The sequence below is a fragment of the Oncorhynchus mykiss genome, chromosome 26, assembly GCF_057628025.1.
Source record: "Oncorhynchus mykiss isolate SJ-2025 chromosome 26, ASM5762802v1, whole genome shotgun sequence".
NCBI lineage: Eukaryota > Metazoa > Chordata > Actinopteri > Salmoniformes > Salmonidae > Oncorhynchus > Oncorhynchus mykiss.
Window position 1 is genome coordinate 8,534,307 of NC_143047.1, and position 26,215 is coordinate 8,560,521.

General features: G+C 41.6%; 2 protein-coding genes across 7 annotated transcripts in view; one reads left to right on the top strand and one right to left on the bottom strand.

Moving 5' to 3' along the window:
* The window catches only part of LOC110506316 (muscarinic acetylcholine receptor M4), a 160,554-nt gene extending 152,485 nt beyond the window's left edge, over positions 1 to 8,069 (top strand). For all 5 annotated transcript variants that reach the window (XM_036963976.2, XM_021585845.3, XM_090221908.1 and 2 more), the window contains one exon: positions 4,550 to 8,069. In XM_036963976.2, the coding sequence (XP_036819871.2) occupies positions 4,550 to 6,078 (1,529 nt within the window). In that variant the 3' untranslated portion in view covers positions 6,079 to 8,069. The remainder of the gene's footprint in view (positions 1 to 4,549) is intronic.
* A 1,586-nt stretch (positions 8,070 to 9,655) lies between these two features.
* On the bottom strand, positions 9,656 to 25,199 carry mdka (midkine a). 2 transcript variants are annotated; one of them, XM_021585850.3, is made up of 5 exons: positions 24,513 to 25,199; positions 11,896 to 11,978; positions 11,552 to 11,722; positions 10,750 to 10,911; positions 9,656 to 10,638 (listed from the first exon to the last, which is right to left on the bottom strand). In XM_021585850.3, the coding sequence occupies exons 2-5, from the start codon at positions 11,975 to 11,977 to the stop codon at positions 10,610 to 10,612; spliced, it is 444 nt and encodes a 147-aa protein (XP_021441525.1). In that variant the 5' UTR covers position 11,978; positions 24,513 to 25,199; the 3' UTR covers positions 9,656 to 10,609. The 2 variants fall into 2 exon arrangements, with proteins under 2 accessions (XP_021441525.1, XP_021441527.1); XM_021585852.3 differs by having other exon boundaries at positions 11,911 to 11,978; positions 24,513 to 24,710.
* Positions 25,200 to 26,215: the final 1,016 nt, after the last annotated feature.

Here is a 26,215-nt window from a genome sequence, read left to right on the forward strand (position 1 = left end):
GATGTGCTCGGGCCTCCTTTTCCTGTAGTCCACAATCATCTACTTAGTCTTGGTTACGTTGAGGGATGGGTTGTTATTCTGGCACCACCCGGCCAGGTCTCTGACCTCCTCCCTATAGGCTGTCTCGTCGTTGTCTGTGATCAGGCCTACCACTGCTGTGTCGTCTGCAAACTTAATGATGGTGTTGGAGTCGTGCCTGGCCATGCAGTCATGGGTGAACAGGGAGTACAGGAGGGGGCTGAGCACGCACCCCTGAGGAGCTCCAGTGTTGAGGATCAGTGTGGCAGATGTGTTGCTACCAACCCTCACCACCTAAGGGCGGCCCGTCAGGAAGTCCAGAATCCAGTTGCAGAAGAAGGTGTTTAGTCCCAGGGTCCTTAGCTTAGTGATGAGCTTTGAGGGTACTATGGGTATTGAACGCTGAGCTGTAGTCAATGAATAGCAATATCACATAGGTGTTCCTATTGTCCAGGTGGGAAAGGGCAGTGTGGAGTTCAATATAGATTGCATCATCTGTGGATCTGTTTGGGCGGTGTGCAAATTGGAGTGGGTCTAGGGTTTCTGGGATAATGGTGTTGATGTGAGACCAACCTTTCAAAGCACTTCAAGGCTACGGACGTGTGTGCTACGGGTCTGTAGTCATTTAGGCAGGTTGCCTTTGTGTTATTGGGCACAGGGACTATGGTGGTCGGCTTGAAACATGTTGGTATTACAGACTCAATCAGGGACATGTTGAAAATGTCAGTGAAGACACCTGCCAGTTGGTCAGCACATGCCCAGAGCACAAGTCCTGGTAATCCGTCTGGCCCCGCAACCTTGTGTATGTTGTTTAAAGGTCTTTCTCACGTCGGCTGCGGAGAGCATGATCACACAGTCGTCCGGAACAGCTGATGCTCTCATGCATGCCTCAGTGTTGCTTGCCTCGAAGCGAGCATAGAAGTGATTTAGCTCGTCTGGTAGGCTTGTGTCACTGGGCAGCTCGTGGCTGTGCTTCCCTTTGTAGTCTGTAATAGTTTGCATGCCCTGCCACATAAGACGGAGCGTCGGAGCCAGTGTAGTTTGATTCAATCTTAGCCCTGTATTGACTCAGGGCATAGCAGGATTTCTTGTAAGCTTCCGGGTTAGAGTCCCGCACCTTGAAAGCGGCAGCTCTACACTTTAGCTCAGTGTGGATGTTACCTGTAATCCATGGCTTCTGGTGGGGTATGTACATACCGTCACTGTGGGGACGACGTCCTCGATGCACTTATTGATAAAGCCAGTGACTGATGTGGTGTACTCCTCAATGCCATCGGAAGAATCCCAGAACATGTTCCAGTCTGTGATAGCAAAACAGTCCTGTAGTTTAGCATCTGCTTCATCTGACCACTTTTTTTATAGACCAAGTCACTAGTGCTTCCTGCTTTAATTTTTGCTTGTAAGCAGGAATCAGGAGGATAGAGGCGAGGTAGAGCTTTGTATGCGTCTCTGTGTGTGGAGTACATGTGATCTAGAATTTTTTTCCCTCTGGTTGCACATTTAACATGTTGATAGAAATTTGGTAGAACTGATTTCAGTTTCCCTGCATTAAAGTCTCCGGCCACTAGGAGCGCCGACTCTGGATGAGTGGTTTCCCATTTGCTTATTTCCCTTATACAGCTGACGGAGTGCGGTCTTAGTGCCAGCATCTGTCTCTGGTGGTAAATAAACCACCACGAAAAGTATAGCTGAAAACTTTGAAGAATATCCATGTCGTCATTCAGCCACGATTCCGTGAAGCATAGGATATTACAGTTTTTGATGTCCCGTTGGTAGGATATTCGTGATCATACCTCATAATTTATTGTCCAATGATTGCACGTTGGCGAGTAGTGTTGACGGTAACGGCAGCTTTCACACTCGCCTTCTCCAGGTCCTGACAAGGCATTTGGCTCTTTGTCCTCTGTACCTGCGTCGCTTCCTCTTGCAAATAACGGGGATGTCGGCCCTGTGGGGTGTTTGGAGAATGGCCTCTGCGTCCTCCTTGTTGTAGAAAAAATCTTTGTCTCATCCGTGGTGAGTGATCACTGTCCTGATATCCAGAAGCTCTTTTTTCCCGTAAGATACGGTTGTAGAAACATTATGTACAAAATAAGTTACAAATAACACGAAGAAAAGCACATAAAAGCACAATTGGTTGGGCGCCCGTAAAACTGCTGCCATTTCTTCTGCCGCTATTTTACATGGGTAGCCATGACAAAGACCCCCCCCCCCCCCCCCCCCCCGACTATTGAGGAGATCGCAATCGGGCGCTGTAGGCTTGTACACAATCTCCCAACCTTACAAACACACACCTTCTCTGTGTGTGGTACAGTAGGCTAACATATGTCAATGATTTTAGGAACAGCAGTAACATCAGGCAGGATTTGGGCTACCAACTGCCGAGCCAGTTGTAGCTCAATCTTGGGTGCAATGATTACGTTCCCGCACTGAATGACTGTGTGGAGGCTCATTGATTTAACGTTACGTTAGCCTGCATGCTACACTAGCAAAGTTATAAATGATATAGCTGTCGGCTATATTAGCCACGACTTACAGTTCTTTGTGCAGCTTCAAATGTCAAACAAAGTAGGAAGTTGTTGCACCTCCGTCTGTCATTTTCTTCCCGCATGTTTTGCAAGTTACAATGCGTTTTTTGTTGATACAGCGTAGTCTTTATATCCGAAAACAATAATTTGTGGTATCATCTTTCCAAGGGCTCCATCTGAATTCACCCGCCGACGTTCCTCTGCACTGCCACGCACAACTTTTTCTCAGCTGGCACAATTTGATTGGCTGCTGTCCGATTCTAACTTTAATCCGTTAAATGAAGAGTTGATGGGCTGCACACTTTTTTTAATAGCATCATTTTTTATATTTGGGCTTGGGGAGGATATCAAGTCAGGTCGAGTCAAAAGGCTCAAGTCCAAGTTAAGTCACAAGTCATTGGTGTTAAAGTTAAAGTCGAGTTGCAAGTCATCATATTTGTGACTCGAGCCCAAGTCATGTAACTTCGAGTCCACACCTCTGGAGCTAGGTAAACTGAAGTATCTGTAAAATAACTCAGGCATGCATATTCACTAGCTCACAATATCTCATTTTGAATGCAAATACTAATTTGCATATGCACATGACCATAAAACCAGAACACATAACCAAGGATGAACACCCAACCAGGCTATTCTTCGCTTAGAAGTAAAAACATATAGTATTATGTTCTTTATGTTTTCAGACTTTCATACCGTGTATTTCATTTCAAATAATTAAATGTCTTGGCGAAGAGCATTTCGCAGAGGGCAAGATGTTACATAACAGTGGATATGTTGGGAGGTTTGTGCTAATGTAGCGGTCTTTATATGTACCACAGGAGAACCAAGAAATGAAGAGCGACACCACGGCTGTCTTTTTGGCTTTTATGTTGATCTGCAATAGTATTGTGAAAAGACAGGACAGGAACACATCAGTCTCCAATGCACCATCTCACAAGTTCTTTCTCTCTCAGTGTTTTCTCAGACTCACACAATCACATTCACACATAAAGCCATAATGTATAGTATAAAATAATAACCAGTCCTTAATACAAAGAATGTATAATCTTAATTCTTAGACAATAGAACCTTGCCTGCAATAGTATTGTGAAAAGACAGGACAGGAACACATCAGTCTCCAATGCACCATCTGACAAGTTGTTCTACAGGAGCATGAAGAAAGGTAAAACACATATCCTGTCTCACATCCCACAACACACATCCATTTCAGTGTTGACAGTATTAAAATACAACAACTCGTGTACAAAAACACTGTAATACAAACAAGCTACAATGTGGAATCGCCTTTACCCCATTCAGACCTTAGAGGGCTAAAACTACATCTCCCATAATGCAACGCTAGCATCAGTCGGCAGCTCAGCTAACCGTTTGCATCACAGAAAGGCATGCTAGCTAGAACAGCAATACATTTTAGCGCTCTGTAAACTACATTAATAACAATAAAACTCTGAATGTTACATGTTTCAATAGTCTAACACTCCCTTATAACAATATCTACAGCGTTAACCTTGGGATGTTTTCATTATTTCACGTCATTGGACTTCTACAAAGGAGTAATCTGCAACACATACCTTTCTCTCTCAGTGTTTTCTCAGACTGCAGAGAACGGGAGCTACAGGTAGTACCAGGGTGTTAGTAGGTGACATAAGCACTCAAATGAAATGAAATAAAATACATTTAATGAAATAAAACCCAAAGATGTTAACATCATTCAGCTACTGTAGCTGCCTACCTAACATCAACAGGCAGCACCAGTAGCGCAACAATTAAAAATAGACACCAAAAGTAAAGTTCCTGGCGATCATAGCGATCTGACTCCCCCCTTCTGTCCGAACTTGGAATATTCCTGTTCCCGGCCTTGGGCCACTGACCTTTAACCTGGTTGTTCTGTTCTGCATTGTGTACTATTCTAATAACTTGAAGTTTGATGGAGTAACCTTTTAAACTCTCCTACACTACACATCCAGAATTAACATATTGTTGTTATTGTGCTTCCTTTTCAGGCTCCCTGAGCAACATTTCCAGGGATGTCTTGTCAGCCAACCTCAGCTGTAATGATTCTGGCACCAATGAGACCTGTGTGGTGGGGGAGGAGGAGATGGGAAGCCCCTACAAAGCCGTGGAGATGGTCTTCATCGCCCTGGTTACAGGCTCCCTTAGTTTTGTCACTGTCACAGGCAACATCCTGGTGATGCTCTCCATTAAAGTAAATCGGCACCTCCAGACGGTCAACAACTACTTCCTGTTTAGCCTGGCGTGTGCAGACCTTATCATTGGTGCGTTCTCCATGAACCTCTACACTGTCTACATCATTGTGGGCTATTGGCCCCTGGGACCTGTAGCGTGTGACTTGTGGCTGGCCCTGGATTACGTGGTGAGCAATGCTTCTGTCATGAACCTTCTTATTATTAGCTTTGACCGCTACTTCTGTGTCACCAAGCCCCTGAGCTATCCAGCCAGAAGGACCACCAAAATGGCTGGGCTGATGATTGCAGGTGCCTGGATTCTTTCCTTCATTCTTTGGGCCCCTGCTATCCTGTTTTGGCAGTTTATTGTTGGAGAACGCACGGTTCCACCAGGAGAGTGCTACATCCAGTTTCTCTCCAACCCTGCCGTCACTTTCGGCACAGCCATCGCTGCCTTCTACCTGCCTGTGGTCATCATGATGGTGCTCTACATCCACATCTCTCTGGCCAGCCGCAGCCGGGTGTCCAAGCAGAAGCCCGAGGCTGAGAAAAAGAAGAAGGGCCTCAAGATACCTAACCCACTCAAGAGCCACATCCTTAACAGACAGAATAACAACAACCCGTCCCCCAAGCCCAGTCTGGAGTCCTGCAACACCGGTGAAGCTGTGAAGAATGGCAAGATTGATGTGTCTGTTGTTTCCACCAAGGCTGACGCTAGTGTCAATCCAGAAGAGAAAGAGAGTTCCAATGGCTCCAGCACAGCCAGCATTGCCCCCAAAAATGCCAAGGAGAGGGCCAACAGTGAAGCCATTTCCGAGGGGTGCCTTGGCATTGCTCCTGCACCTGCTCCTGCACCTGAACCTGCACTTGCAGCGGCAACCGTTAAACTCAACCCTGCCTCTAAATGGTCCAAGATCAAGATTGTAACCAAGCAGGCTGGTGACGAGTGCATTACTGCCATCGAGATTCAGCCACCCATCAAGGGGGGCGAGACCCGCTCTATCCCAGTCAACCGCCCCCGGAAGGTGGCGCGCAAGTTTGCCAGTATTGCCCGCAGCCAGGTGAAGAGGAAGCGCCAAATGGCAGCCAGGGAGAAAAAGGTGACCAAAACCATCTTCGCCATCCTGCTTGCCTTCATCCTCACATGGACCCCGTACAATGTCATGGTGCTCATCAGCACCTTCTGCCACTCCTGTGTCCCGGACACTGTGTGGGCCATCGGCTACTGGCTGTGCTACGTCAACAGCACCATCAACCCAGCCTGCTACGCCCTCTGCAACGCCACCTTCAAGAAGACCTTTAAGAATCTCCTCATGTGCCAGTATAAGAATATTGGAACAAGATGAGCTGGAGCATACATATGGTGAGGGGTAATATACCTAAGACATCTGGAGGGCTGAGTGGTTACAGAGAACAGGAGGAGGGAGCCTCCACAGGGAGCCTCCACAGTCATGTTTATCAACTTATGTCACACTCAACGCTCCTCGGAGATGTCTTAGCCACAGAAGAATAGTAACATCGTCAGCTACGTCCAAATGATACAGTATGAGAATGATGGCCAATGTGAGGATGGGGCAAACGAAGAATCTGAGATCAGCCAAAGTTATGGAGTCCAAACATGTCTCAGTTGTTTTCTTTTCCCCCCTGGACCCTTATTGTGATGACCAACAAGGACTAATTCGTATCCACTGAAACGTGGTAACAATCTTCAAAAAGCCCAGCTGAACGTCTGTGGACTAAGGCCAGGCCAAGACTTCAGTCATCCCTCTACAAGATACCACCACCAAAATCAGAGACCGTGAGGGGCAGTGTTACATAATGTCTGGGTGTACGGCAAAATACGCATTAAAAAGGAGCTTGGAAATCTTCCTTTATGCAACAGTATCAAAGGAAACGAGCATGAAATGTCCGATTAAACTATCCATTTCCTCCTTTCCCTCCTCCATGAGGAATTAGAATTGATTAAGTCCTCACGGAGATGGAGGCACTCCCTCACATCAGTGAATCCTTATCATAATGTGATATGGAGAGCAATGTGGTCACGACATGATATGGAGAACAAAGACGATATGGATCCTTTGTTGTTGCAGACTGTCTAACCTCAAGGCTAGTTGCACGTACGTCAACATGCTGCTGGTGACTTGAAACACGTTGTTACCCCTGAAAGTACTGTAATGCATATCCATTCACCTCCCACTGACCAAAATATTGATGTATATGTTTTGCTCCAAATGGAATCTTCAAACGTGACAAACTGTTGATGGCAGTACAAGGCCAATGCATAAGTTAACAACCAGTGTTTGGCTCCAAACAATTCATTTATCGTGCCATTACGTTACAAGGAGAAACACCCGCCGGCAACGATAAAGCTTTAATTCATTGCCAGCTTCACAATAATGGAAGTGTTGTGTTTTTAAATTTGGCCTTCACTGCGACTGGAACTGCCGGTACAAAATACAAAACACTTGTTTAGAGGGGATACTTATCTCGAGAGTATTAAACATATGTTCTATGTTATCTCCTGCCTAATTATGAATGTGTAAATAGAAGGCCATTGTATGCTCTAAAAACTGCAGTTTCTCATTTCATATCTGAATGTTTGTACCTCTCTTGTATTATGTTTGTGATTTACACATAATTTTACAAATTGAATATAAACAATATATATATATATATATAAATATATATATATAGCTGTATGTATATGAAAGAGATATTAAGAGAGTGTATTTATAAATTTATTCAAAGTCAGGAATTTGGGGGGGAAAATGGAACCCGTTGTTTTTTGGTGACTAAATCCCTTATATTTGTAAATGTGCCACTATTCTACATGTTGGATTACAATGTGTGAAGTCCAGCTTGTACCTCCCCAGCCTATATCCATATTCACGAGGTCACACCAATGATTAGGTGGGTAATATTACTAGCTTATCTAACTGGTTCAATGCATTTTCAAAGAAGGACCTTCTAACAAAGAGCTAAATGCATAAAAGTAGGGATTAGTGGGAAAATAACTGATGCTGTTTGGGCATGACCTGGTCATGTAAAATGGCCAGCTACGGATGTGCATCCATATAAAACTGATTTTGAAATGATCATGGGGTGATTACTGTGGTGGTAAAGCTGGATGAATAATCTTACTTTAATTCCTGAATATCACATTGGCATGACAGGCTGGGTGCGACCCCCCACCAAAAAAAGTGGTGAAAGGGAGAGTGTAAAACATGACCACAGTTTCCTGTAGTATGGCCCCTCCCCTAAAACAACTATCCAGAGACAGTGTACAGAGGATTGTATCTTTTTCTAATGCTTAATAAAAGATCTTGTACCATTGGAATAGTATTTTAAATGACTTGACGTGTACAGTATGCGTTCTGATTTAATATACAGTATTAATGGAATATATTTTGCACGCCACGAGTATTACCAGTCAGACTATGGAATATAGAGTTACCATTGACAGGTTGTGTGTGATATGTGTTGGAGACAATGGGAGGAGAGCCGGGGCTGGTGACCGATCAGTGACACAGTATGAGCTCATTGCTGTGCTGAGAGCCCAGGGGAGCACCGGATCCAGCAGGAGACCCTCAGAGCCAAAGCACAGCAGCACAAATTATGGCACCACGACTTCAGGTCATACACTCAGCGAGGCCCTGTGGGCTTTATAACAAATCTACTGGTTTGCCCTGTTTTAAAGGTAATTTGGTGTACTCATTCAACCATGCCTCTTTGACGCAATAATGATGAGACATCGCCTGACATTTGACATCATTATCAACTTGTGCGACATTTTATTACTTGATCTTACAGGTCAACAGTAACATAGTAGTGAACATGACAGTTCCTGAAATCCTTTTCTTATTAAAGGGGGCTGAACATACTGATTTAGCCTCGGTTTCAATTGTACTCATTAGGAAATGAAACTGAGAATGAGATTTGGGTCTTGAAGGCGTGCTTTGATGTGGGTGTCTCTTAAGTGTTTTTGCAGGTGGGAGGCGTTTGTACATTCACTTTGCCAAAACCCTACACAGTTACAGTCACTCACCCTTCTAGATAATATGAAACAGTCTGACCAGGTCTTGTATCTGGAAGTAGCCTAGCCAACTTCTTTCGCCCATCAGCTTCAGCCAGACAGTGTGTGACTGTTACAAAGTTGTTGTGACTTTAGTCTATCTGTGGGGCTACTTCAGGACCATCAATCTATTACACAATGTAAATGGGAAAATATTTAAACGTTGCACACCTCTTAGTTCTCATTAAATGCTTTCAATATTTGTATATGCATTTCTACAATTTATAGTTGGTTTGAGGTTTTTGTCATTGATATTTGGAGCTATTGACATTTAAAAATAATTGTCCCATGTACATTGTGTAGTTTACTGATGGTCCCTAACTAGCCCATGTGCATTGTGTAGTTTACTGATGGTCCCTAACTAGCCCCATAGGGATATCCAAATTCAAACCAAATGTACAATGGCCAGTGTGCTGGGCACTACTCGTGTGCTGCCAGCTGTGGGCAGGAATGAAATAAACCCAACCGAAGGAAAATTGTAAGGTACCCTTCACTCCTAGTAATCTCGCAAATCTCAGTTTGGGACGAGACTGACTTTATGACCAAAATAATCATATTTACACTTTGTAGTACATTTTGACACTAGAATAAATGTTTCCGACACATATTGATGCCACATAGGCCATTTTCAACCAAATCAAATCAAATCTATTTATATAGCCCTTCGTACATCAGCTGATATCTCAAAGTGCTGTACAGAAACCCAGCCTAAAACCCCAAACAGCAAGCAATGCAGGTGTAGAAGCACCATAGACATAGTTGTTTTGATTCAGTCTCTCTTTAAATGCATAAATGTAGTAAGTTAAATTGCCACAAACATTTATTAAGAAGAAACACGAAACAACCAATAGTAAAAATTCAGAGAGTTTATTTAAAGTGGTTGATTTTTTCTGTTCCAAGGGTTTGTGTAATAATAATGACAGTAATTACAAAAATGAGAGTACAGATGAACTGTGCGAAGGTGTGTGCATGTGTGTTTGCAAAAATATGAACACAGCAGTTCAACTCAAAATCGCCTGACACCTTTTGAAGTATATATATTATAAAACTAATTGTTTTAACAATACCACTATTATCTTCACAAAGACAATGACTGCATTCTCATGAGCATTCAAGCTCAGCTTTGTATTGTACATGAAACACGTTGAGCTGACGGTCCTCAGTTGACTAGAAAAATAGTTGATTTGCATCTCTACTTTTACTAATTGGCACACACACAATTGAAATCCACTCATCAATTCTGTTAGTAATACTAATTGGTAGTCAAGAGAAAACTATAACAATCACAACAATGTAAGATGAACATTTTGAATTGAAAAAAAAAAAAATCTCAAGCATATTACTAAATGATCTACTGGTTAAGAAACAATCTCAAACAAGGAGCTTGGTCTTGACTCCAGTTGAACTAATGTAAAAGGTGAAAAAAAATACAACAAACTCTGGAAAACGTTACACATCACAAGGGTTAGGCAGACCAAGAACACTGGTGAGGTCAAAGTATTTGTTTCTTGCATAATACAGCATGTCCAGAACTGGAATCTTACTAACATTATGGAAATATCAGAACACAAGCGGGCTAAGTCGCCAGGCCACCGACAGCTGGAAATATGTGAAAAGAATTGTGTTTGTCTACATATTTGGTCAATATTCAGAGACATTTAGCGTTTGTTATACTGTATTTGAAGGAAAGGCCCATTTGACATCTCATAATTCACTTGTGCCTATTATGTTTGTTGAAAAAGCAAAGGATATTGCGTAATAAAAATCAAACCAATCACTTGTTCAATGTGGACTCATCCACCTTTTTAGTTCTCCTTCCCTCTTCCCTTCTTTCCTGTGGGAAGACATAGGGTCAATTCATCATAGATTCCTTGCTCAATATGACGTACTCATTTGGGGATAGGAATTTTACTTTTTTTATATGACTTAAATGTCTACTTCTTACCTTTGGCCTTTGTCTTGGTCTTTGCGGGGCATGGCTTAGACACCTTGATGGTGGGTTGGCACTCTGCGTTGTACAGGGCCTTTTTCAGGGTTCCAGACCGGTTCTTGGATCCAGTAGCTGTGTCACACTCACCCCAGCTGCCAAACTTATACTTGCAGTCAGCTGAAATGGCAAAGGTCAAAAGGGAAAACTGCTGAGTATCAGGAACACACCACAATAGAGCTTGACTGGCTACCCAGACTCCTTGCTCTGGCCAAACGCTACGCCACGCCCACATGTTCGTTTCTTCCCCGCAATGAGTCTGGAACTGAGTACCTCCCCGACCCTTCACCGAATGCAAACATATTTGGGCCGTCTGAATGGTCCAGAAAGTGATGGTTTGGGCCAGAGCCAGAACACATGTGGGTAAAGCGATGGTTTGAAAATGTGTCATTGTCTTTGATACTCTGATTGGTTAGAGACAATCCAATCGCTGATGACTTTGCTTTGCACAACGCCCCCCCATACAACTTCAATGATGGCAGTCTCAGACTAAAGTATGTCGTGAACGACAGAGCAGCGGAAGAAGTCGTCAGGCTATCATAGAACAGTCTGAAGATGATGTAGTTCTATAGTTTTTTTGCGGTTATGTAAATTACTAGGTATTTACTAAGAAATGACATGATACAATTCTAATTATGTAGTAATAAGCTATGAATGAAATGTTTGCTATATTTTTGATTGACCGACCACCACTTTACACTTTGAGAATTATATGGCATATCAAGGGAAATGGAATCATCTATCAATGTATAATTTCTACCGCCGAACTCCTTCTTCCAGTTGCAAGGCACTTTGCATTTCAGTTTTCTCATCTGGTCGTTGCAGGTGCCCTCTCTGACACCGACTCCACAGTCTCCGTTGTTAGGCACACAGCTAGCATAGCGCCACTCAGCACAGTCAGAGGCACCACCCTTGGCCCCTTTCCCCTTCTCTGCGAAACAAAAATAACAAGATGACAGAAATAATATCAGCAATATTACAATTAGTCGTTAGTAAGGACAGGTTTCCAACTGAGGCTTTATGAACCTCATGAACGGTGCAACTGTCATGCTAATTCTACAACTGCGCATGGCAAATTAAAGCAATACATAGCAAATCCCTTACCTTTCTTGTTTTTACCTGCTTCAGTGGTGACTATCATCAAGGCCACCATAAGCACCACAGCTGTTGAGAACAAACCCCGCATACTGGAGGGAAAAGAAGAAAAAAAACATGCCATTAACAATTGTGGCACAATAAATAAATGTTGCCATTATGTAGGTTATATTGTGTGTCATTTGAGGTGACATCTGCTGTTCCAAAGGTCAAGCTGATGTTCCTCCGTTGTGTGTCTATAATTGAGATGAGAGTTGAAAGAGCACGATCAAGGTCAACTATTGATCGTTACCAGCTATAATCAAACCAATTCACAATGAGTGGTTCTGTACTTTAGAGGTGAAAGGTGAATAAGGGATTATGGTCAAAGTGTAAAACACATCATGTTATACAAAATTCATTACATTAAACAGTTTTAAAGCTTGACACTCGAGCATGTGAGAGTGAGAACTGGGAAAATACATGTGAGAGGGCTGAAATATTACATAGATTTTTTCCTATGATCTCATGACTCAATTTAGGGTCAATCAAAACAACTGTGAGGAACACAACCAGCAATGAGGATCAATGGGTCATGAGCTACTCACTCCACCCTTTCACTTCCCCTTACACAAAACAACACGTTTTCCAACATGAACACCAAACAAAATACAACATTTTATTTTGTGACAAGCAGTGCCAGGAATATGTTAGAAAACAAAAATCTACAGTTGAAGTTGGAAGTTTACATATACCTTAGCCAAATACATTTAAACTTAGTTTTTCACAATTCCTGACATTTAATCCTAGCAAGAATTCCCTGTTTTAGGTCAGTTAGGATCACCTTACCTATTGTAAGAATGTGAAATGTCAGAATAATAGTAGAGAATGATTTATTTCAGCTTTTGTTTCTTTCATCACATTCCCAGTGGGTCAGAAGTTTACAATTGTTTAACTTGGGTCAAAACGTCTTCCACAAGCTGACTCAACCGAGTCAGGTTTGCAGGCCTCCTTGCTAGCACACGCTTTTTCAGTTCTGCCTGCACATTTTCTATGGGATGGAGGTAAAGGGCTTTGTGATGGCCATTCCAACACCTTGACTTTGTTGTCCTTAAGCCATTTTTCCACAACTTTGGAAGTATGCTTGAGGTCATTGTCCATTTGGAAAACCCATTTGCGACCAAGCTATAACTTCCTGGCTGATGTCTTCAGATGTTGCTTCAATATATTCACATAATTTCCCCTCCTCGTGAAGCCATCTACTTTGTGAAGTGCACCAGTCCCTCCTGCAGCAAAGCACCCCCACAACATGATGCTGCCACCCTCGTGCTTCACGGTTGGGATGGTGTTCTTCGGCTTGCATGCCTCCCCCTTTCTCCTCCAAACATAACAATAGTCATTATGGCCAAACAGTTCTATTTTTGTTTCATCAGACCAGAGGACATTTCTCCAAAAAGGATGATCTTTGTCCCCATGTGCAGTTGCAAACCATAGTCTGGCTTTTTCATGGCGGTGTGGATATAGATACTTTTGTACCTGTTTCCTCCAGCATCTTCACAAGGTCCTTTGCTGTTTTTCTGGGAATGATTTGCACTTTTTGCACCAAAGTACATTCATCTCTAGGAGACAGAACACGTTTCCTTCCTGAGCGGTATGACGGCTGAATGGTCCTATGGTGTTTATACTCGCATACTATTGTTTGTACAGATGAACGTGGTACCTTCAGGCATTTGGAAATTGCTCCCAAGGATGAACCAGACCTGTGAAGGTCTACAATTGTTTTTGAGGTCTTGGATGATTTGTTTTGATTTTCCAATGATGTCAAGCAAAGAGGCACTGAATTTGAAGGTAAGCCTTGAAATACATCCACCCGGTACACCTCCAATTGACGGATGTCAATTAGCCAATCAGAAGCTTCATGACATAATTTTCTGGCATTTTCCAAGCTGTTTAAAGGAACAGTCAACTTAATGCATGTGAACTTCTGACCCACTGGAATTGTGATACAGTGAATTATAAGTGAAATAATCTGTCTGTAAACAATTGTTGGAAAAATTACTTGTGTCATGCACAAAGTAGATGTCCTAAACGACTTACCAAAACCATAGTTTGTTAACAAGAAATGTGGAGTGGTTAAAAAATGAGTTTTAATGACTCCAACCTAAGTGTATGCAAACTTCCGACTTCAAATGTATCTATGTTGATGACACATTGAACACAATTCAGGTCATCTCATTGTCACAATAGCGCTTCCCATCTTTGTGTATTCTGGTCATTGCATTGTGCAGACCTTTTAAAGCTGAAATCCGTGAAGGGTGAAACTGTCATATCCAATTGGGCTATTACAACAACAAAGTTACTTCATACAAGGAACATTGTTTTTCTTACTAGAACATCGTTGCTCTTGCAATGGAAAACCAGAATATGTACCGAGAATTATTTTTTTTACCACGCTGCCTTACACGCTCCTCTGTTTCATCAACAAAACAATAAAATACATTGCTGCAAGCAGCAATGGCCGGGGTTCAGCTATGGGCCCGCTGGGCCACCATCAGGAAAAATTTGACACGTAGCCCTAAGACCAGTTACTTCGGTACTGTTTACTACACTTGCCAAATATCAGAACTCAAAATCAACTTGATCATGCAATACAATATTCTTTTGATGTATTTTGGACCATTTTTAACATCTTCTTCTCCTGAACCGCTGGACCGATTGGGACCAAATTTGGTATATAGCATTTAAGGATGCAAGACTAGCTGAAACAATATGGCAACTATGAGCCAATGAGCTTGCATGAATGGTTTTTCCTGTCCAACAGCACCACAATTTGTCCAAATTCAACCATACTTTACAGGTTAGCTAGGCTGGTCATGTTGTTTGAGGTATGTTTCTGCTAAACCCTTAAAAACAAAGGCACTGGGGCAAACAGTGGCAATGTTTCCCCCTTTACACATTTCAGCTTTTAATAGTCTAGTTCAAAAGAAGAGGGCAGCAACTCACAGATAAAGAAATAGCCCTATATTTCTGAAATGTATGGATGTCTATAAGGGATCCTCCTATCCTGTCAAGTTCTGAGTTTCTATTTATTCTCTGACTTAATTGAGTTAATGTCTATTCTTTCTGCCAACAGTCCCAGAGCTAGCAGCAGGGGATGGACGGCAGCACCAGATCACCATGGTGAAGGCTAACCCACCTGCTGGGAGGTGATAGGGGTCGCCCTGACAGGGAGAGCTCGATGGAAGGGGCTTGGTTTGAAGCCATTCTTCTGTGGGACACAGGGGAACTGCATGTCTCTGTCTGGGTTAGAAGAGCTCAGAGATGTGCCGGGACAAACAGGTCTTGTATTAGTTTGAAGAACACCCACAAAGAGTAACTCAAGAATCTGATTTCAATAACCCAAAACAAGGTTGCCTATAATACCAAATCCTTGATTTTGTGGTGGGAATCTAAAAGTATTTCACGCTTCCCCATCAAAAGATTAGGGTCCTTGTTCAATCAATCTGCTTCCCAGGGTAATACAAACCGAAACATTCCTTACCGTTATGCAAAGAGGTGTTTGGAATATTATGAAGTTCATTTCTGTGACATACAATCAACATTCAAGGCAAAGGATGAGTGTTTTCTGTGCCATAGCCTGTTGGTTATGATTAATTAGGACCCATCATTAACGACTGGCAAAATACACAAATCCTTCTAGTGGAACACAAACAATGAAGACATTGAGAACAGAGAATTGAGATCACACAGCAGCAGGGAACTAAGATGACACATTCTGGGCTGTTCACAATATGTCATGTGGATGTTACAATGCATCTTCCTACAACACCAACTAAGATGCCAAATCGGCCAACCAAAATTGGTCCTGTGAAAGTTCCCAGAACATTTGTTAGGTTGCAGCAAATATTCTCATAATACAACAACTGTCTAGTTGTGCTGATGATTATACAATGTTTGTATGAAACATTTGCTTGATGTTGCAAGAACGTTCCCAGAACACATTTCGTCTGTTCTTTAATGGTTCCCAGAATGTTTCATATGTTGTGGGAACATGACAAAATATCTGTTCCCAAAACACAAAAACGGTCAACTTTTGTGGATGATTATGCTATGTTTATTTTAGAATGCAAAAAACATTCACCTGATGTTATACTTAAAAAAAAAGTTATTTAAAATGTCCCTAAAACATTTATTTAGGTTGTGGGAATATTGTGGGGATATGACACGATAGGTTCCCAAAACACAAAATCTGTCCAGTTTTGATGACATTCTTACAATGTTTGTATCAGGGTGCACAAAACATACCCTCAATGTTCCCAGAATTATCAAATTAAGTTATGAACAGTCCATAGAGGTTTCTTTCCTGTGTTAGTGTTATCTTACCGTTGAGGAAGTTAGAAATCCATGTAGAAACACATACAGTGCCTTGCGAAAGTATTCGGCCCCCTTGAACTTTGCGACCTTTTGCCACATTTCAAGCTTCAAACATAAAGATATAAAACTGTATTTTTTTGTGAAGAATCAACAACAAGTGGGACACAATCATGAAGTGGAACAACATTTATTGGATATTTCAAACTTTTTTAACAAATCAAAAACGGAAAAATTGGGCGTGCAAAATTATTCAGCCCCCTTCAGTTAATACTTTGTAGCGCCACCTTTTGCTGCGATTACAGCTGTAAGTCGCTTGGGGTATGTCTCTATCAGTTTTGCACATCGAGAGACTGACATTTTTTCCCATTCCTCCTTGCAAAACAGCTCGAGCTCAGTGAGGTTGGCTGGAGAGCATTTGTGAACAGCAGTTTTCAGTTCTTTCCACAGATTCTCGATTGGATTCAGGTCTGGACTTTGACTTGGCCATTCTAACACCTGGATATGTTTATTTTTGAACCATTCCATTGTAGATTTTGCTTTATGTTTTGGATCATTGTCTTGTTGGAAGACAAATCTCCGTCCCAGTCTCAGGTCTTTTGCAGACTCCATCAGGTTTTCTTCCAGAATGGTCCTGTATTTGGCTCCATCCATCTTCCCATCAATTTGAACCATCTTCCCTGTCCCTGCTGAAGAAAAGCAGATCCAAACCATGATGCTGCCACCACCACCATGTTTGACAGTGGGGATGGTGTGTTCAGCTGTGTTTCTTTTACGCCAAACATAATGTTTTGCATTGTTGCCAAAAAGTTCAATTTTGGTTTCATCTGACCAGAGCACATTCTTCCACATGTTTGGTCTCCCAGGTGGCTTGTGGCAAACTTTAAACAACACTTTTTATGGATATCTTTAAGAAATGGCTTTCTTCTTGCCACTCTTCCATAAAGGCCAGATTTGTGCAATATACGACTGATTGTTGTCCTATGGACAGAGTCTCCCACCTCAGCTGTAGATCTCTGCTGTTCATCCAGAGTGATAATGGGCCTCTTGGCTGCATCTCTGATCAGTCTTCTCCTTGTTTGAGCTCAAAGTTTAGAGGGACGGCCAGGTCTTGGTAGATTTGCAGTGGTCTGATACTCCTTCCATTTCAATATTATCGCTTGCACAGTGCTCCTTGGGATGTTTAAAGCTTGGGAAATCTTTTTGTATCCAAATCCGGCTTTAAACTTCTTCACAACAGTATCTCGGACCTGCCTGGTGTGTTCCTTGTTCTTCATGATGCTCTCTGCGCTTTTAACGGACCTCTGAGACTATCACAGTGCAGGTGCATTTATACGGAGACTTGATTACACACAGGTGGATTGTATTTATCATCATTAGTCATTTAGGTCAACATTGGATCATTCAGAGATCCTCACTGAACTTCTGGAGAGAGTTTGCTGCACTGAAAGTAAAGGGGCTGAATAATTTTGCACGCCCAATTTTTCAGTTTTTGATTTGTTAAAAAGTTTGAAATATCCAATAAATGTCGTTCCACTTCATGATTGTGTCCCACTTGTTGTTGATTCTTCACAAAAAAATACAGTTTTATATCTTTATGTTTGAAGCCTGAAATGTGGCAAAAGGTCGCAAAGTTCAAGGGGGCCGAATACTTTCGCAAGGCACTGTATGTCAATTATTTGGAATCACATTAACGTATTAGACATTTATTGTACAAACATAGTTTTACCGTATTTTTTTGATAGTCACAAGCAGGGATCAAACCTGGCCTTTAGAGTGCTATCCCTGGAATGAATCAACCGCGCGCCACTGCGATGTGACTGACACAAATATAAAGCTGTTAACACCTTTACTCTGATTTCCAGGTTGTGGTCTTTGTCTTTGCAAAAGACAGGATAACAAAATCGGAAAAATAAGTATCCTCTATTATTTCTTTCTCTACCAAACTTCTTCCTATGCTGTAAAGGAGGGATGTTTTGACTTTTATTTTCCTGACAAAACTTGATTTCAGAATTCGTGTTCAATTGTTGCCTGGCCGATTGCGGCGAGGTGCACATAGATGTGCATATGTCCTACGACATATAGCCATAGTTTGGATCATAATTGAATGATCCACGAGAAACATTACGCTCCTGGTGGTGCAGCAAAGTAAGTGGCCTACAGGGCTTGAAGATGGCGGACTGCATGTTCAAATCGACTTCATTACCATTCTTGTAGATTTGTTAGGACAACACCCGTATCAAGATGTGATGAAGATTGGAATGCCATTTGTTTGGAAGTTTGGCACCTTCATACAGTATAATGATGCTACATTACACATCAAAGTTAGCAGAACATTGCAGCAATGTTTTCAGAACTAAGCGCATTATTGCTGAAGTATGTTTTTAGAACTAAGTGCATTATTGCTGAAGTATGTTTTTAGAACTAAGTGCATTATTGCTGAAATATGTTTTTAGAACTAAGTGCATTATTGCTGAAGTATGTTTTTAGAACTAAGTGCATTATTGCTGAAATATGTTTTTAGAACTAAGTGCATTATTGCTGAAGTATGTTTTTAGAACTAAGTGCATTATTGCTGAAGTATGTTTTTAGAACTAAGTGCATTATTGCTGAAGTATGTTTTTAGAACTAAGTGCATTATTGCTGAAGTATGTTTTTAGAACTAAGTGCATTATTGCTGAAATATGTTTTTAGAACTAAGTGCATTATTGCTGAAGTATGTTTTTAGAACTAAGTGCATTATTGCTGAAATATGTTTTTAGAACTAAGTGCATTATTGCTGAAATATGTTTTTAGAACTAAGTGCATTATTGCTGAAGTATGTTTTTAGAACTAAGTGCATTATTGCTGAAGTATGTTTTTAGAACTAAGTGCATTATTGCTGAAGTATGTTTTTAGAACTAAGTGCATTATTGCTGAAGTATGTTTTTAGAACTACTTCGATTGCTCCAACATTTACTTGCTGTAGTTATTAGAACCATCATGTCATACTATAACTTTTTTAGACCACTGTAGGAATATTCCCTGCCTGCTGTCATGGGGGTTTTGAATAACATATCCATCAACATGAGCAGAACGTTCCTGTATATCTTTCCTCAGAACCAGTTCTTATTGCTCCCACATTTTGTTTGCGGTAGTATGTTCTAAGAACGTTACCGGAACATTGTGTTATTCCCCTTCTCTGGGAACCTAATGAGAACCTTAGGGGAATGTTTCTGTGGTAGTTTTTTTTACCAGATGTTGAGAAAATGTTAGTGAATGTTGGGAGAACATTCCAAGGACATAGCCACAGGAAGCAGGGGTGCTGCAGCACCTCCTTGTGAATTGAAATAAAAATAAATAAATATATGCTGTATATATTTAAAAAAATATATATACACAGTACCAGTCAACAGTTAGTACACATTTATATTGGAATATTAGTGAAGAAATCAAAACTATGAAATAAGACATAGAATCATGTAGTAAACAAAAAAGTGTTAAACAAATATATTGGAGATTTGAGATTCTTCAAAGTAGCCACCCTTTACCTTGATGACAGCTTTGCACACCCTTGGCATTCTCTCAACCAGCTTCACACGGTAGTCACCTGGAATGCATGTCAATGAACAGGTGTGCCTAGTCAAAAGTTAATTTGTGGAATTTCGTTCCTTCTTAACGTGTTTGAGCCAATCAGTTGTGTTGTGACATGGTAGGGGTGGCATACAGAAGATAGCCCTATTTAGTAAAAGACCAAGTTCAAATTATAGCAAGAACAGCTCAAATAAGCAAAGAGAAAAGACAATCCATCATTACACTAAGACATGAAGGTCAGTCAATCCGGAAAATTTGAAAGTTTCTTCAAGTGCAGTCGCAAAAACCATCAAGAAATATGATGAAACTGGCTCTCAGGAGGACCGCCACAGGAAAGGAAGACCCAGAGTTACCTCTGGCCCAAATAAATACTTCAAAGTTCAAGTAACAGACACATCTCAACATCAACTGTTCAGAGGAGACTGCGTGAATCAGGCCTTCATGGTCGAATTGCTGCAAATAAACCACTACTAAATGACTCCAATAAGAAAAAGAGATTTGCTTGGGCCAAAAAACATGAACAATGGACATTATACTGGTGGAAATCTGTCCTTTGGTCTGATGAGTCCAAATTTGAGATTTTTGGTTCCAATTTTTGGTGAGATGCAGAGTAGGTAAACGGATGATATCCACATGTGTGGTTCCCACCGTGAAGCATGGAGGAGGAGGTGTGATGGTGCTTTGCTGGTGACACTGTCTGTGATTTATTTAGAATTCAGAACACACTCAACCAGCATGGCTACCACAGCATTCTGCAGCTATACGCCATCCCATCTGTTTTGCACTTAGTGGGACTATAATTTGTGAGGAGAGTGATGAAGTGCTGCATCATGTCAATCAAATGTTTTTATAAAGCCCTTTTTTACATCAGCCGATGTCACAAAGTACTATACAGAAAGATGACCTGGCCTCCACAATCAACCGACCTCACCCAAATGAGATGGTTTGGGATGACTTGGACCGCAGAATGAAGGAAAAGCAGCCAACAAGTGCTCAGCATATGTGAGAACCCCCCCCCCCCCCCACGTCGCCATAGCGGTAATCTTAGATAATGTCCTGCGAAGGTTCCCGGTTTGCTGGGAAGTCTCTGATGAAAAGCACCCTTGTGTAATGCCTGTCACCCACGCAACTTAGTAATCTAACGGCAACATTTGTTCCAGTGGTTTGTGCCTGAGCCAATATGTCCAGAAGATGAGCAGGGATCGTAGCCACATCCGCTCACATTGCAGTATGCTCACATTGAACTTTCGCTGCCTGCGGGCAGCCTTGGATAGAAAGGTCAGCCACAGCTGATGAATCAACAACTCACTGGAAAAGTCCGATCCATTAGAGGTTATCACCTCTCTGAACCATCGCCTCGTACTGTGTGAGGCAGAATGCCATAAGTGGCAGCCATCTACTCACTCACCAGCGAGCTGGTCTACTGGAGAATCTACCAAGGCACTATCGTTTTATCAGGCAACTCTACAATTGGCTTCTGAAAGTGTTGTTTCTTTACTTGACTGCTCATCAAAAGGACTGTGAATAAAAGTGATACACAATGGCCAGGACAGCCGGCCCTCTGGCACATACGCTTGCTGCTCCTCTTCAAGCCAATTGATCAAATATTCTGTTGACCCAGTAAATCTGTATTCTGTCCTCAAAAACAGTAATTAAATGTTGATGGCCAGTGAGCATAATTAAACACTCCAAGCAACCACGAATCTCTGGAAACTCCCCATTCTCAACCCCCATCACTCACTGAATCGCAATCTTTTTGTATCACTTTAAAAAAATGATAGAGTTCCATTTTCAAGTAAAAGCTGGCTTGTTTTTTCCGCACCAGCTAGCAGTTCCAATGACATTCTTCCCCTGGCCATAAATGTTGAGGGGCTACTCCAGGCAACCTTTTTGTCTTTGATGAAACAACACCCAGCAGGCCTCGTCTAACCCACTGAGCCTTGCCAAGGGTGAGGCCCGGAGCGCCCTCAAAATCTTTTATCGTTCTTTACGAATGCAGACACCCTGTATCAAAACAGAGCCTTTTCCTGGTCTCCTTTCACTCCATTCTAAAAGGGCCACTAGACAGATATCCCATGCAGGGTCTTTGTTCCACACATCTGAATGTGGACTTAGCATACTGGGAGAAAGGTCATCTTAAAATACCACAGTTTACTAGAGCTAGCATGCCCAATCATTTGCAAAATATGCCTACAAAACATTGCTATTTTTTTTATCCGTGCCAGTCATTTTTACCCATCAGTAATGCAACTGTAACAGGAATGTTAGAACAGGTAAGGTATCTGTGTGTAAGAGATCTTCCTTTCCCAACTATAAACATGTCATTATGAAACATCGCCCACTATTCACCCCCACCACAACTAACTTCCACCAATCTACTCATCACACAATGGGATAAACATAATATGTATTGCCTGGCAGAAAGCAAACCAAATAGTCAAATTGGATCAGATACCGTAAAGATCATATTTCGATTGACTCAAATGGTGCTTCCTCTAATAATGGTCCTAGATCACTGTGGTCAAATAGACAACATTAGATTTGCTAGATCAGTTCTACAAAGAAACAACAACAACAACACATGGAAAGCAGGACTACACTGAACCTGAACAGCATAAAGTCACTCTTGTTTTTTACTGCTAAGCAGCATTCCTCGTCTTCTCAGAAAAGTCACTGACCGCAACAACAACAAAAAAAGGATGGAATGTCCACTAAGAGAGAAGCTGCGGGGTAGAGGGTCACTCTAAAGAAAGACAGTTAACAAAGACCCAGAATGTCCTGGCCTACTTCAGGAAGGAACACTGAGTGGCCAACAAATGGCAGAATCACATGCTTTATTTGATCAAATATACAAAATGTAGGTGGATTCTGGCCGTCAAGGACCAACAGCGCAAGGACAGAATGATTCACGTTACTGACTCAAATAGTATCAGTGCACTTTATCTACTATAACGTCATTGTCGACAGCTAAACATCCTCCCTGCCGTCAGTCACGTGAAAATGGGATCCCTTCTAGTTGAGGCATGGCAGTCATGACAAAATGTTTTATTCTCTAAAAGAGACAGTGGCCTACTTACTTCCCATTCCTTCCTATTTCAACATAACCAATGACATACTCCATGAGCAGTGAGAGAATAGCAGAGGGGCCACGCACCCACAAATCTCAGCTGAAATCAGGTTGAATGGTGCATTTGAATAGCCAGGATAGAGTTTTCCCTGTCTTTTCAAAGCTGTTTTCTCTCCCCTGATTATCTGTGCCATTGCCTCAAGGTCCATCTGCCAAGCTCACACAAGCTCTAAAGCCCCATGCTACCCCTCCTCCATTTCTAAATCCTAACCCTAAGGCACTAGCTGCATCTAGTGTGCCCAATAACTTTCTAAAATAAAACTGGGGGAAAAAAACAATGATAACAACAGACTGAGGACTATCTTTCCCCCATTTCATCTCTCTAAGGTTGTGTCACTTTGAGCGTTATCTCTGACTGCAAATCATATTTTACAGCCTCTTACACAGCCACTACTTTGGATGGGGGGGGGGGGGAGCAAACATAGGTGGGGCAGCCATAAATTGTGGTCAGGTAAAAAAAAGTTCCTGGGCAAAAAAGGAGAACAACTCTTGAGCGGAGTGGATAGCAGTGAATACAAGTACTTGAGGTTAGAGTCGATTTCAATGCTCATATTGTTGAGGTGGGGGATGTTTACATTGACTTTGCTTTTAGTCATTTAGCGGAAGCTTTTATCCATAGCCACGTACAGTTAGTTACGGCTTAAGTGAAGTGTTCAGGTCATAAAATCCATTCATTGGCCCAAACAGAAAGCAAAAGATTTCTGGAACCTGAACACAATTCAAATTTGTGGAATAAATGCTTATGCTTTACTTTAAGACGAACAAAGACATGTAGAAGTACACTTTCAAACTATGTAGCTTCGCTACATCTGAAATAGTAATTGACTAAACATAATCATTTATATAAAACAATATTATTATATTTCGCAGGATTTATCTCCTTTCTTCCAAACTCAAGTATCATAGCTCAAAATAGTTACAGTAATGAGACCATACATTTAGAAGTACAGAGCCCCCCCCCCCCCACTACTACTTATCATCAACACTAGAATGTGTCACCCCTGAGGACGTTGTCACACAGTGCAAAATATAGCTAACATAGTTATTAAACTCAAAGCAAAGCCGTTATTACAACACGTAATTTGGCCACAACTTCTTCAGATCCCTAAACAGAACCGCTTGCAAAGTTGTAGAATTAAAAAAGTTCGTTCAATCGTTGACTTCATATTTAAGATTCAATTAAACAGTTTGGATTCAACGAAAGTTTATGCCAATACGCAGTGCCACTGCGCTTTTTTTGCGCAAATCGCGTGTATGGGACAAAAGTTGGGTGTTCATTACTGGCAAAAGTTATGAATCTATGCAGTAAAGCCAACACATGGTGCATAAATTATTTAAAATACCATAAAACTAAAAAGAACTAAATAAAGAAACATACACACAAATAAATAATCCAAAGAAAAATGACTCCAATTGAGAAATTACACACGACACGTCAGTTATTCCCCAGAGGATTCCGATGATGGAGACTATATATTTTAACTATTAAAAGTGAGTAATGATAATGTTGATTTGGGTGATACAAAGTAACATCATTTTATCACTATACATTTGGACAAATACACATATAACTTACTTGTTTCTTTGATCGTACTTCTTGGCGAGAGTTTATGGTCTTACTTTGAGTCACAATAGATTTTTTACAGTCCTCCAATACCTCTAGCCCGGCCCGCTTGCTCTTATTTGTCGCCCTCCCCTTTGTTTCTCAAAAACTAGTTTGAGCTGGTAACATTAGGGCCACATTAAATTAACCACCTCGTGACATCACCAACCCACGTGATGATTACGGGTCAAGAGACGCATAACCCCAACACCAACCCCAACACCAACCCCAACCCCTGTGCACCACTCGTCTAGGACACTAACTTTTTGAAGTTTTATTCTAGTGAATCCCTAGATGTATTATTTCACAGTCATTATTATAGTGTTCTTGTTGCTACAAATCTTTTTTTATACCTACAAATAATCATTAAAAAAACATTGATTACTAAATTATATACCCATTCCAATTTCACCACCAGACATTATCACAGAGAAAGGAAAGCAGAATGATATGCTCAGACTACCTACTATAGACAGATACTACTATTCTATGGTGCCTACAGAATGCCTAGGGATGTATGCATCATAAATGTTTTAACAGCACCACCACAGTAAATGGTTTACAGGAGGACAGGAGGGATTGAACAATCATTAGACCTAGAATTCTTGGCCACCCTGATTATGTGCCCAGAGAGCTTGTTGTCACACAACAGCTGCCATTAGATAGGGACCCTGGATAAGAGCCATTTATAAACACCACGTGTGAGCCAGGAGGAGGCTGGTGGGAGGAGCTATAGGAGGACAGTTCATTGTAAAGACCGTAATGGAATTAATGGAATGGTGTCAAACATACCAAACATATGGAAACCACATGTTTTGACCATGTATTCAATTTCAGCCATATACAATGAGTCCGTCCTCCTGTAGCTCCTCCCACCAGCCTCCTCTGGTATAAGCATATGCTCGGCCATATGGCAGAGTAACAGTGTGGTGCCTAGAGAGTATGACAGTGTTTTACCGGACATCACCACATTTTCAAGAACCAGATGACTGTACTGATGAAATACATGTCTACATGTTATTTAGTATCGATGTACAGTATATCCAAGATGACTCTGTGACCTCAGGCCATGTGATTGGGTAATCCCATAAGGGCAGGGGAGGTGAGTCGGGGCCACAATAGCGATCCGACCAGAATCTGAACCATAGATAGGGACATTTCCAATTGCCAGTTGGATAGCATGCCAACAATGAGTCAGAGCTAGGAGGAGAAAACAGCTGTTCAGTTTCACAAATGGACTAGACTGATAAACACACATCCAATACAACATCCAGAAGTAACTAGTCAGTATCCAATTACAGTATTTAATCACTCCAGATGATGCACTATGATTCAGTTCTGACTAACATGACTCATCATTTTCAAACACATTGCATGTTGCAACACAGAGGCATTAAATACCATTTTGACTTTCCTTCAGACATTCTACATACACAAAATGACAGTTTGTCTCACTGGGTTGGACCATCAAAGCCTAGGAGGTGGGACTCCATTCTTTTCTGGTTGGTGAAGGACAAGACATTACAGGCAGCAGAACACCTATCAGTCGGTCTACAGTAACAATCCTCCCCTGCAGTCACCTGAGGTAGATGATAAGTGTTAATATGATCTCATACAAATGGCGGGTTATTAAAAACTGCGCTTTTACTGACTGGATGAATAAAATCAACACTCAC

Excerpts from the sequence above, each read along its gene's own strand:
- mdka (XM_021585850.3), bottom strand. The coding sequence starts at position 11,977 with ATGCGGGGTTTGTTCTCAACAGCTGTGGTGCTTATGGTGGCCTTGATG. Across the intron at positions 11,723-11,895 it reads AGCAGGTAAAAACAAGAAAG|AGAAGGGGAAAGGGGCCAAG; the intron begins GTAAGGGATTTG and ends TTTGTTTCGCAG. Across the intron at positions 10,639-10,749 it reads GACCAAGACAAAGGCCAAAG|GAAAGAAGGGAAGAGGGAAG; the intron begins GTAAGAAGTAGA and ends GTCTTCCCACAG.